Source organism: Hypanus sabinus, chromosome 7, assembly GCF_030144855.1.
Source record: "Hypanus sabinus isolate sHypSab1 chromosome 7, sHypSab1.hap1, whole genome shotgun sequence".
Classification (NCBI taxonomy): domain Eukaryota; kingdom Metazoa; phylum Chordata; class Chondrichthyes; order Myliobatiformes; family Dasyatidae; genus Hypanus; species Hypanus sabinus.
Window position 1 is genome coordinate 117,557,259 of NC_082712.1, and position 13,603 is coordinate 117,570,861.

Consider the following 13,603-nt stretch of genomic DNA (forward strand, 5'->3'; position numbering starts at 1 on the left):
AAGGGGCCTGAGCTACAAGGAGAGATTGCATCAGAGGACTTTGTTCCTGGAATGCAGGAGACTGAGGCCATAGACAGGGCAGACATGGTGAAAGTACATTTTTTTTCGCAGAGGGGTGCTAAGAACAAGAGGACATAGGTTTAAGTTCAGTGGCAAGAGATTTAAAAGGGATATCCTTCCATATGTCAAATATTAGGAATCAGAGGAAGAGTGGAGAGAAGAGGATGGAGCAGAAGGCTTGGGAAGAGCAGACCGAAGAAAGGTGGAAACTGGAGGGAATGAAGAAGGGAGGATGAGGAGGGGGGAATAGAGAAGAAGGAAGAATTTGAGAAGAGGGAAAAGGAGAACGAGGAGTGGAATGGAGGGGTGGAAAAGTCAGGTCCAGGAGCTGTGGGTGGATGAGGGAGGAAATGGCAGGCTGAAGGAGGAAGGAAGGAAAGAAGGAAAAAAGGGATGATGGGAGGGAAAAAGCAGAAGGGAAGGGGAAGAAAGGGGAAAGGATTTGGGAGAACAGAGGAGGGAAGTGGAAGGAGAGGAGGCCGATTAGGTGAGGGGAGAAGGGGCAGGTGGAATAGTGGAGGAGACTTAGAGGGGTAGAAAGTCGGTGGGGTGGAGAGATGGAGTGAGGGAATTGGAGGGAAAAGAAGGAGGTGTGAAGACGAGACCAGGATGAAGTTGAGGAGGGAGACTCTGAGTGAACAGTGGAAGAAGGAATCTTGTGGAGAAGAGAGGCAGAGGTGAATGGGTGGGGAAGGAGTGGATAGTTGGGTGGTTTTAAAAATAAAGACCTAAAGGTACTCAGTTTCTTGTGAGCTGTAATGATTTGTAACTCCAAAACATTAAATCAAGGGAGCTGGGAGGTAACTTGTGTATATTCTTAGTTTTGCTTTAAGCGAGGCGTGCTCCTGTCGGTGGTTATGTGATGATGTATGCAATTCACGTATTTTACATATAACCCATAATGAATTATTTAAACAAATGAAGGATGCTTACTCAAGCAATATATTAACAATATTACTCAAATATTCAATATTACTTAAATACACAATATGAGTAACCTGCTGTCCCAGGAACCAATACGGTGAATCTTCATTATAGTCTCTTCATTAAAGCAAGTATTGTCTTAGTTTTACTAAAAGCACCACTTATATTCAATACTCCAAGGTCCTGTGAATTGTAGTTAAACATGCTTGCTCTTGCACTCAAAGTTTTTAGCCAACACAATTTGCTTTACTAACTATCCTGAATATTCACTTCCAGTTACTTAGGTGTGACAGCAATGCCCGTTCGAACACCAAACCTTTTGCTGAAAAAAAACTACTCAGATGATCAGGGAAAAGGGTGAAGAGTTGGGGAGGAAATCTAGGGGGAGAGGCTGTAAGCGGCAAAGGAAGGTTGCGACAATGAGACAAGCTACAACACACACACACACACACACACACACACACACACACACACACACACACACACACACACACACACACACACACACACACACACACACACACACACACACACACACACACACACACACACACACACACACACACACACAATGCTGGAGGGGGTCAGCAGGCCAGACAGAGTAAACAATTGACATTTATTGGGAATGGAAAGGAAGGGGGAAGGAGTAATATTAAGAAAGTTGAAGTACAAAGAGGCAGGTGATAGGTGAAGGAGGGGTTCATGTTTGTTAATTTGACAAGATGTCCTGATAAAGTGGTTGAACAAATTAGGTCTTTATTCTTTGGAGCATAGAAGGTTGAGGGGGGACTTGATAGAGGTATTTAAAATTATGAGGGGGATAGATAGAGTTGATGTGGATAGGCTTTTTCCATTGAGAGTAGGGGAGATTCAAACAAGAGGACATGAGTTGAGAGTTAAGGGGCAAAAGTTTAGGGGTAACACAAGGGGAAACTTCTTTTCTCAGAGAGTGGTAGCTGTGTTAAACGAGCTTCCAGTAGAAGTGGTAGAGGCAAGTTCGTTTTTGTCATTAAAAAAAAATTGGATAGGTATATGGACAGGAAAGGAATGGAGGATTATGGGCTGAGTGCAGGTCGGTGGGACTAGGTGAGAGTAAGCGTTCGGCATGGACTAGAAGGGCCGAGATGGCCTGTTTCCGTGCTGTAGTTGTTATATGGTTACATAAAGGGTCTCGACCCGAAACACCAATGGTTTATTTCCTTCCAAAGACGTGGCCTGACTTGTTGAGCATTTTGTGTGTGTTGCTCAAGATTTCCAGCATCCTTGTGTTTGTGATAAAAATTCCAGCTGTGACCTTGCACCTGAAACATTAACTGGGTCGCTCTCTGCGGTCTGACCTGCTGACATTTGCCCCGCTTGCACCGTGTTCCAGCACCAGGTGCAGTACAGCGGTGTACCAGTAGGTGGGGCGGCAGCGGGAGGTCTGGTCAGGCTGGGCTGAGTCGGGTCCTGAGCGACGCGCTCCAACTACGGATTTCGGGACGGGCTCCGGAAGTGCTGGGTCGAGACCCAAATCGGCATTAAAATTAACCGAGACAATCACGCTGCCTTGGAGCCGAGCTTGTAGCCGTGACGGCGGGGTGAGGATTGTTACCAGGGTAGCGGGTGCGCGGCGCCGAGCCGAATGTCCGAGATGAAGGCGGAACCGGGGCGAGTGGGGGGAGGGGGTGATGACAAATGGGAGAGGGGAGTGTGGGGAGGGCTTGAGGAAGGGACGGGTGGGGAATGTTTAATGGTGGGGTTGAGGGAGAAAAGTTTGGGGGTGGAATTTGAGGAATTGGTCTGAGTGTTGGGGATGGGGTGGGTGAGGTGGGGGTGGGGGTTTTGGACCAGGAATGGGACTGTGAGGAAGGATCCAGCGGAGGTGTGTTTGGGCGTGAGATGAAAAGGGAAATTTTGAGGGGGAAGGGAGGCTTGGGGTTGAGGTCGGAGGGTTTATGGTGGGTTTGAGGAGTAGGTTTGAGAAGGAAGAGTTTGGGGTGAAGGATTTGAGGAGTGTGCTTGCCGAAAGGGTTTAAGTTAAAGAGGATTAATGGGGTGAAATGTGTTCAGAAAAAAGTCCTTGGGCAATATTGAGAAAGCAAAGTTCAACCTACTCTTGGAAAATAGGGTGGGATGAGTGAGTGAGGTGACTGAAGGACCATTTTGGGAAGTGATTGCAGTTCCGTTAGTTTTTAAATAGTTGTGGAAAGGCACAGTAAAGCTGAAGTTCTAAATTGGGATGAGATGAATTTTGACAGTATGAGACAGGAGCTTGCAGCTCCCTAATTTTTACCGTAGCCTTGGACCCAAATGCAAAAGTTTTAATTGCAGGAGGGTAAATTATGCTTTCGGCAGGAGCTTGGAACGTAAGTTGGGATGGATTGATTTATTTATTGAGATACAGCATGGGATAGGCCCTTTTGGCCCTCTGAGCCACGCTGGCCACTAACCCCAATTTTCCCATAGCCTAATCACAATGACTAATTAACCTACCAAGCAGAATGTCTTTGGACTGTGGAAGGAAACTGGAGCACCCAGAAGAAACCAATACAGTTAAACACAACAACGGGAGATGTGTTCAGGAAAATGCACTATGGAAATTTGGCGGTTGCTTAGTAAGCACTTGTATGGAGTTCTGGATAGATTTGTCCCATTGAGGCTGGGAAAGGATGGTAGGGTGAAGGAACCATGATGGTAAGAGATATGGAACATCTAATTGAGGAAGAAGGAAGCTTACTTAAGGTTTAAGAAGCAAGGATCAGACAGGGTTCTAGAGAGTTACAAGGTAGGCAGGAAGAGACTTAGAAGGGTGTATCATTAGGTCTTGGTGAGCAGGATTAAGGAAACCCCAGGGCGTTCTACACATGCATGAAGACAAGAGGAAGTTTAGAGTGAGGGTAGGACTGATAGGGGATAAAAGAGGAAACGTGCTTGGAGGAGGAGATAGGGTGAGGTCTTTAATGAATACTTCAGTATTCACTGTTGAGAGGGACCTTGACAAACATGAGGGCAGTGTAAAACAGGTTGATATGCTTGAATATGTCAGCTTTAAGAAAGAGGATGTGTTAAGAGTTTTTGAAAAACACTGGGATAGGTAAGGCTCGAAGGCCGGATAGGATATACCCTATCTTACTGCAGGAAGAAAGAGAAGAGATTGCTGCACCTTTGGTGATAATCTTTGCATCCTCACTTGGAGATGACCAGAAGATTGAAGGGTGGCAAATGTTATTCCTTTGTTTTTTAAAATAAGTAATGGGGATAATCCTGGGAATTAGCAGTTCTTCTGTCAGTGGTGGGCAAGCTGTTGGAGAATGTCCTTGGAGGCTGGATTTATGAGTGCATGGAGAAGCATAGTCTGACTATGTGGCGTTATGAGGGGCAGGTCGTGTCTCATGAGGCGGATTAAATTCTTTGAGGAAGTGACATGTGCATCACTAGCACCATCCTACCTGCCATCTAAGCCAGAAGTCTGCCAGAAACATGCCAGCAATGTCATGATGGATCCCATTCACCCTGCTCATAGACTGTTTGTCCCACTCCCTTCAGGGAGCAGGCTACGTCCACGCCAGGACCACCAGACTCAAAAGCAGTCACTTTCCCCAAGCAGTCTCCACCCCAAACAGAGTGTTCATTATGCTGTGGCATTAATGAATACCTTGCCACCAACAATGTCTCATCAGTAGAACAGTGAGCTGTTTATGGTCTACCTGTACCGCGTAGGGCATTCATTATGAATTATTTTAGTGTGTGATATGTTTGTGGGTGCACTGAGACCTGCGGGAATGTGTTTCATTTGGTTCTGTATATCCACAGTCAGATGACAACAAAATTTGAACTTGAGTGCTCCCCACCGCCAATACTTTATCATTTCCTGTCAGAGTCACCTTATGTGCAGATACTTCTGTACCCAGCATCACTTTATGTGCATGCAATCAATCTATGTATATAAGCTATCTTGTATATTTATATTTACTGTTTTTTCTGCTGCATCGTTCTTCAGACTCGTGTACTGGAAATGACATGAAGCAATCTTGAAAACAAGTTGAAGTTAAAGTGGTGGATGTGGTGTATATGGATTTTAGTAAGGCATATGACAAGTTTCCCCATGGCAGGATCATTTAGAAAGTCAGGCTGCATATATTCACAACTGGCTTTCCCGTGGAAGGCAGAAGGTGGTATTAGTTAGAATGGATCTGCCTGGAGGCCAGTGGTGTTCCACAAGGATCTGTTCTGAGACCCCCACTCATTGTGATTTTTAAAAAATGCCTTGAATGAGGAAAAGTTTGCAGATAACATGAAGGTTGGTGGTATTGCGGATAGTGTTGAAGGTTGCAACGGGACATGGGTTGGATGCAGAGCTGTACTGAGAAGTAGAGGACGGAGTTCAACTCAGCAAGGGTGAAATGATTTACTTTGGAAGGTCGAACCTGAAGACAAGATTCTTTGCAGTGTCAAGGAACAGGGGGATCTTGTGGACCACGATCATAGATCCCTCAAAGATGGTATACAAGTTGAAAGGATGGTTATATGTGTTGGTCTTCAGTAGTTGGGATTGAGTTCAAGAGCCACGAGGTAGTTTTACAGCTGTATAAAACTCGAGTTACACTTGGAGTATTATTTTCATTTTGGTTGCCTCATTAGAGAAAGGATGTGGAAGATTTAGAGAGTGCAGAGGAGATTCTCCAGGGTGCTGCCTGGTTTAGAGGATGGGTTGAGTGAGCTGGAGATATTATTTTTTCTTCAGGGCAAAGGAGATGAGACATGATTTGTTAGAGGTTTATGAGATAAGAGTGGGCAGCCAGACTTATTCCCAGGGCAGAAATGGCGAATATAAGAGGGAATAATTTTAAGGTAATTGGAGGAAAGTCTAGAGTTTGGGGAGATGTCAGAGGTAGTTATTTTTTTAATACAGTGTGGTGGGTGTGTGAAGCACCCTGCCATTTAAAAGACTTGGGTAGGCACATGGATGAAAAAAAATTGAGGGCTATGTGGAAGGGAAGGGGTAGATTGATCTTGGAGTATGTTAAAAGGTTGGTACTGCATTGTGGGCTCAAGGGTCTGTACTGTGCCATATTCGAGTGGTTGATGGCTGTTGTTTGTGGCAAAGGGTCAATGGGTAGTGGAAGGCTTTTAAAGGTGAGATGGTGAGAGCTCGAGGTTTGTGTTGTCCATTTTAGAGTGAATGGCAAGGTTGTTAGGCATAGGGGCCCCTGGATGTTGAGGCTTTGTGCAGAAAAAAGAAAAGCAATGGGTCAGATAGAGGCAGCTTGGGTCAAATGAGTCCTTGGAGGTGTGTAAAGGATGCAGAAGTGTAAACAAGAAGGAAATCAGGATGGTAAAAGGGGAACATGCAATAACTTTGGCAAAAAATTTACAAATGAAAAAAAGTAAGCAAAAAGAGAAGAGCCCTCAAGGATCAAAGGGGACACTTTTTTTGTGGAGCAGCAGGATATGGGCAAGCTCCTTAATGAACATTACTCCTGTGTTTCTTACTAGGAGAAAGACATAAAGACTTCAGAACTGGGAAAAATAAATGGAGAGGTTTTGAGGATGGTCTGCATTACAGCAGGGGAGGTGCTGGATTTCTTAAAAGGTATGAAGGTATATAGATCTCCAGAGCCTGACCTGCTGTATCCAAGAACAACATAGGATGCTAAAGAAATGGTGGGAGCCTTCTGGTGAGGTTCTGGTAAACTAGAGGGATTCAGATATTACATTTATTTAGGAAGAGTAGCAAAGAAAAGTCTGGAAACTCAGTAAGTCTCACATCTGTGGTAGGTAAATTATTCTGAGTTCTGAGGGTCTATCCATATCTGGAAAGACAGGATGGTTAGGGGTATTTAACATGGTTTTGTGCATGGGAAATTATGTCCTACAAACTTTATTGAGGTTTTTGATGAGGTGACCAAGGAAGTTGATGATGGCTGGGTGGTAGGCGTCATTTATATGGACTTCATTTAGGCCTTTATCATGTTCCACATGGTAGGCTGTTCTGGAATCAATGGGATCCAGGGACAGCTGACTAATTGGCTTAATGGTAGTCTTTTCTCGGACTTTAGTCCTGTTGATTAATGGTGTGCCTCAGGACTCAGAGCCTATTGTTTTGTCATCTCTATCAATGATTTGGGGAAGGACTGTACAAGGCCTGGTAGTAAGCTTGCACAAAATAGGTGGTATAGTGGACAATGCAGGGTATCAAAAACTACAGGGGATACTGGATCAGCTGAGTAAATGAGCTGGTGAATGGCAAATGGAGTTTAATTCATATTAGGTGTGAGGTGTTCCATCTTGGAAGTTCAAATCCAGGTAGGACTTTCACAGTGAACGGCAAGGCCCTGGGAGTGTAGTAGAACTGAGAGACCTGGTACATGGTTCCCTGAAAGTGGTGCCATAAGTAGATAGGGTGGTGAAGAAGGCTGGTCTTCATAAATCAGGGCATTACGTATAGAAGTTGAGAGGTCATTTATGGAATGCTTTTGAGGCCTCACTTGGAGTATTGTGTTTGGTTTTGGTTGCCCTGCTATAAAAAAGATATTGTTAAACTGGATAAAATGCAGAAAAAGATTACAAGGATTCTGCTAGGACTTGAGGGACTGAAATACATGGAAAGGTTTGACAGTCCAGGACTTTATTCCTTAAAGCATGGGTGAATGAGAATTGATTTTATAGAGCTGAATAACATCGAGGGGCTTAGATAGGGTGAATGCACTCAGTCTTTTTCACAGAGTTGGGCTATCAAAAACCAGAGGGCATAGGTTTAAGGTGATAGGGAAAGATTTAAGAGGAACTTGGGCAATTCTCTTTTTACACAAAGGGTGGTATGTGTGTGGAATCAGCCAGAGGAAGTGGTTGAGCCAGGTACAATAACTTTTAAAAGACTGATGGACAGGTAAATGGATTAGAAAAGTTTAAAAGGTTATGGACAAATGCTGACAAATGGGGATGAGCTTGAATGAGACATCTTGGCAGGCATGGACCAGATTCTGTAGTATAGGACGGTGAGCGAGAGTGATATGGTAAAGGTTTGGTGGGGGAACAGAATGAGGTGAGTTTTGGGAATAGGTTTGAGGAGGAAAGTGAACAGGAGGTATTTGGAAGGGACCTCTGGGTATTTTGGGGTGGAGCATGTTGGGGGGAATCAAGTTTGGAAGGGTCTGCTGGTGAGGAGACGGAAATGGGAGAAATGTAGGGTGAAGCCTAGAACTGGGGGGTGGGGAGAGTGCAGCCCTAATATATCTGATTGTAAATATGTTAACCTGGGTTTAGATGGTGCTATAACAATTTAAATTCCTTCTACTCAATTTTTTTTAGAGTCTTATTATTTCTGTGCTTATCAATGCATGGTATCTGTCACTTGTGCCTTTTGAGGTTCAGATCTTTAATTTCCCCTCACCCAGAATCTCTGTAATCGTTTTGCATGACCTGTATCATTGATACTGATATGAGTACTATATCCAGTGGCAGTGCCCAATTACCTGAGCCAAAATCAGTCCCAAACCAGTGGCCTGCCAATTGCCATCTCTTCTCTATGGAGTGCGTCAATTGCCATCATATTAAAGGAGAAAGTTAGTTTAGCTTTTACAAGACTGCTGTTACAATGTAGCACTGTGGAAAATCAATTAGTAATTATCAGTTATGCTTATTTATGCAGTTCTTGGCAGTCAAATGCCGCAAAACTTTTGATAACCTTTTATGGCCATTGCCAAAGTTTGGTTATTTTGGATTTTCTGTTACAGGATGATGAACCACTTTGCACACTGAAGCCAACCCCAGACAGATTTGGCATTATCAGAAGAATGGTGGACTGTGACAGCAATCGTGATCCCACGTTCCAGAGCTCATGCTGCTCTGTGAACAACAGCATGAGGGATAATTGCAGCAATCATGGACAGTACTCCCATACTGTGTTTGAAGAGATGCAAGGTTACGATGTAGAGTTTGATCCACCATTGGAAAATAAATATGAGTGTCCAATCTGTTTAATGGCATTAAGGGAGGCTGTCCAAACACCTTGTGGTCACAGGTTCTGCCGAGTCTGCATTGTGAAATCTATTAGGTTAGTGTTTAAACTTTTACTTTGTACTTGGTCCCATGTTTGGGATAAACTGCTTTGATACACCGATTAAAAATGGTATTGAATGGCTTTGTTATCTAGGAGTGATGCAAGTTGCTGATCTCGTGGTTCACTGATTAAATGCTCATGAGAAACAATTGTTATTAGGTATGAATGGAAGGATGGTGGTGATGTTACAGGGCCAGTAGCCCTGAGAATGAAAATTGAATTTGCGTCATAACAATTTAAGTAACTATTTTTGTAAGGAAAAACTGGCTATCAGTAAAAATGTAGAAAATTTGTCAGATCACTATTAACAACAAAATTGGATGTTCTGTCAGAAAGAAACCTACCATGTTGGGCTCCCTGTTGTGCCTCCAGTTAGATCCTGAGTTAGATCCAAGCTTTCCTGAGAAGGATCTTATCCAGCCAGTTGGTTAGCTCTCCCTGATATTGAGACTGCTCAAAGAGCTACTTTGTGGAAGTTCATATTCAGAAAAACACATTCAATCCATAACAGTTCACTAAGAAAGCTGTTGGAAATATGAGATCATAAATTGATGGAAGAAAACAAAAGCAGAGTATTAAATGATAGATTGAAAAGTATGGCTGTTCAGAGAAACCTAAGCGTCCTTATGTGCAAATCACTTGCAGATAGACTAAGCAATTAAGAAAGCATAGTATGTTGGACTCTATCTTTTTGCAATAAAAATTGTTGCTTCTGTCGAATGGAGCTCTAATGGAAGCATGTGCAGAATATCTAGTACAAGTCTTGTCTCACTCTGTAAAGAAGGATGTACTTTTGTTAGAGCAAATGGACGAAGGTTTATCATATCTGTATCCGAAATGAGGGAAATGTTCTATCAGGTAAGATTAAGAAGACTGGAACTATGCACTCTGGAGGTTGGAAGAATAAAAGTTGATTTAATTGAAACCTGCAGAATTCTTTTGTCGTAGGGCAAGCTAGATGTAGGAATTACACTTTCCCTGGCAGAGGTGTTTACAACCAGGGATCATCATCTCAGAATAAAAACTTGGCCATTCAGTGTAGGAAAGAGAAGAAATGTCTTCACACAATAGATAGTAAGCCTTTGGAATTCTGTACCCAGAGGACTGAAGCAGCTCAGATGCTCAGTGTGTTTCAAGACAGGTAATTCTGAGGTGACTGAAAAGGCTGGGAATAGGCAGTCAAGCTTGGGAGCCTGAGGAGAGCTGAGACACAGGGGGACTAGGGTATACGTGTCCAAAGAAAAGCACGGATCAATATGCCAGTAAAGAAGGCATATGGTCTATTTAATTTCACTAGCCATAGCATTGAATATACAAATGAGCATTATGTGGAACAATTATTTATGACATTAGTTAGGTCTCAGGTGGAATACTGTCTATAATTCTCATTGCTAAATTATATAGAAGGAATGTCATTGTATTGCAGAGGGTGCAGTGGTGATTCACCAGGATGGAATATTTCAATTACGAGGAGAGACTGGATGGGCTGCATTTCCACCCCCCAGGCAGTACATACTTTATGAAGGTATTCAAAATTGAGGAGCCCAGATGGGGTAGACAGTGAGAAACCTCTCCATCCACCCAGACGTAAAGATCAGCCATGATCTACTAAATGGTGGAGCAAGTATGAAGGGTTGTGACTTGTCTGCTTTTGTTTTTCTGGTTCTAATTTAGATAATTTCTAGTGGATTAAATTGCTCCAAAATTGATTGAGCTACAGTTTGTCATTAAAGAGAGACTTGACTTACTGATTTCAAGTCTATTGTATGACTTCAGTGGGATTCCTTTTAGTTTTTGATTACAACCTGCTGTCTTTAATCATAAATAATGGACTGCTTTTGTAAAATAGTTGCTACGTTGGAGATAGGCAACTTCCACTGAGAAGTACAAATTTGTTCTGAAAATACAAAAATAAATATTGCCTGGACTAGTCCTTGTTTACACAAGTACTGCTTGTTCAGTTCAGTCTTCCCAAGTCCTTATGGAGTTTGCTCTATCTATTGATTTGGAGGAAACTTCTCCCATTTAATCTATTTGTATAGAGTAGTATTTAGAGCATTTATTGTTTGGAGCATTGATTTTCTAAGCTAAACTTCCTTCAATGTTGCATCAATTAATTTACTCGTATTCACAATCACCAGAGATTGAGTACCAGAGACTGAAAAATGATGGATAAAAGACGAGGAACTGAAAACAAAGATCACATCATCAGAGGGAGAGTGGGCAAAGTCTTTTTAGCAAGTGGCAGTCACATACATGAGGGTACAGTAGATTGGGAATTTAGGAGTTTTCAAACACCTACATGAGATGGAAGTGATTATAAGGGGTATGTTATAATTTATCTGCTTAAAAATGAATTCTCTTTGAAGTTGAATAATTAAAAGTACACTTAAAAGAACACATCTTGAAAGCTTAAAATTTTAAGTTATTAAATACAAAAGTGTTATAACTGTGAGTCCAATGTTCTTGTATTGACTTGATAATGATCTGTTTTCAAACTATCCAGTGCTGTTAACAATCTTTTTCAATACTTATGTGTCGACCTGTCTGTTCCTAATTGTACTTTTAAATTGGTATTCACCTGTTATTGCAGCTCACAAATGTTTAACTTCCCTTGTTTGCTCTTCAACCTTTAAGGAACAGAGGGAATTTGATCTGCAGAAAGTTTGGTTCCTTTACTGAAGATTAATATTCCCCATATGCTTCTGTTACTTGACGGCAGTTATTTAAAATTCTTAGTTTTTACTTAGCTTTATGGACCATTTTTAAGGTGGTATTCCAACTCATTAATGGACCAAAAGCCTAGATAGATGCAGTAATATCCAATTAATACTGGTTTACAAAATTTAGTTCATTAATAAAAAGCCATGGTGAAGATATTAAATATGTTTTAAAATTTTATGAACTGTTGAATTATTGTTTAATACAAAAAAAAGGAATCACTTAAGAGAGTGTTTTATTGAATCGTAGCCAAAGTATGTAAAGATTTACAATTTAGTAAAATTTTCTGTGACGTTGTTTAACTTAAAAATTATGAATAGTTTTTATTCTGTGGTATAATACGTGCAAAAACTTGTGTAGCACTTTTAACATTGGAAAGCATCCCAAATCAGTTCAGCCTTTATCAGAAAAAAATATCATTGCTAAAGAAGGAGGAAATAATGTGAGCTAGTTAACATCGTAATTAATCTAAGTAATGTGATGTCAGGGCACAGATGTTGATGAGAGAAACCCAAAATGTAGGACTCTGTTTGGATTGGCAGACCAAAAGGAATGGGAGAACTACCAGAAGCTAGAATCAGAACAAAATAGTTTTTGGAGGATTGATGAACTGTCAAAGCTGACAGAAGTGGAGTGAGTCCAAGAGGGATTTTTAATCACAAGGGTAAGAGACTTAATTTTATGTTGTGAAAGGTCTGTGGGTGAATTTGGGATGGTGCAGGGTTGTAGATGTTGTGAGTTCAGTGATAAGGATGTAAAGATCTAGTTTCAGCAGTGGATGAACTGAGCCAAGAGCAGAAGCTGGCAGTGCTCTGGGTGTAGAATTCAAATGCCTTTGTGAGAGGGCAAGAGGAAGAGAGAGAAAAAGGAGATCTGGGTTCAAATCTATATTAGCAAAATGTTTGCATAGAATCTAGCTCAGCTTGATGAACAGAGAATGAATAGAAACTGTAATAAGAACAGAGGCTGGCACTTTCCCAAGCTTATTGGCAATCTGCTATTTCCAGTATAAAAGTTGGTAAAAAGTTTCGTTGCTCGTGTGTGCCCTGTTCACTGAGTTCATTTTCCAGTCAACATTGCTTTGATTCATGGGAGACATTGGTTTGGCTGTGGAACAAAGTCTCACCTCAGCTTGAGGAAATAACGTTTCTTGAATGTACCTAAATGGTAAAGACTGGGATATTTGTAAACGCTTATGGATACCTCTGCCTGGTCATAATTCACAAACTCCTCTTTAGTAAATTTCCTGTGGGCACCATTGGATTGAGAACTCAGATAAAATTTCCCTCTGCCTTCAACGTAGGTGGATGCCTGGAAAGATTTCACTCAAAAAAAGGCACTTGAGGGAGCTATTGCATGCTCAGTGCTCAAGTTCCTTCGATCGGATTAACGAGTGACTCTTAACCTAGGAAGAATGTAATATTTACATTTAACATTTCAAATTTGTTATGGAGCTGTGTCAATGCTTAAATAATAGTGTGCACCTAATATTCTACAGCTGCAAAGCAATAACATCCTGACATTACTGTTGTAACATTTCCTTGTTATGGAGTCCTAGCTGTCTTCACTCTGGGTTAAGCACCACTTGTTTCCACTGCAGACAATGCCAGTTGTGAGCTTTGTCAAGTGTGTTGGAGCTAGTTTTGTCTCTTGGAGGTTACACTAGTATAATAAGTATTGTACTGTCACTGATGACTTTGTAAAACAGGTGTTAACTATCTTTATAAGGTAGATGTAAAAGCTTCCCTAGCAGTGTGGAGAAGAATTACCCTATTGACCTGGCCAATATTTCTCCCTTAATCAACAGCACAATAAATATTTCTGGCATTTATAGGATTTATGGCATACGTTGGC

General features: G+C 41.7%; 1 protein-coding gene across 2 annotated transcripts in view; it reads left to right on the top strand.

The window, feature by feature from the left end:
* The first annotated feature begins 2,400 nt into the window (after window positions 1–2,400).
* Window positions 2,401–13,603, top strand: part of traf6 (TNF receptor-associated factor 6) — a 45,753-nt gene continuing 34,550 nt past the window's right edge. The window contains exons 1-3 of one of the 2 annotated variants that reach the window (XM_059975466.1): window positions 2,401–2,564; window positions 6,463–6,559; window positions 8,703–9,022. In XM_059975466.1, coding sequence (XP_059831449.1) covers window positions 8,763–9,022 — 260 coding nt within the window. In that variant the 5' untranslated portion in view covers window positions 2,401–2,564; window positions 6,463–6,559; window positions 8,703–8,762. The remainder of the gene's footprint in view (window positions 2,565–6,462; window positions 6,560–8,702; window positions 9,023–13,603) is intronic. The other variant, XM_059975465.1, reaches the window with a different exon arrangement.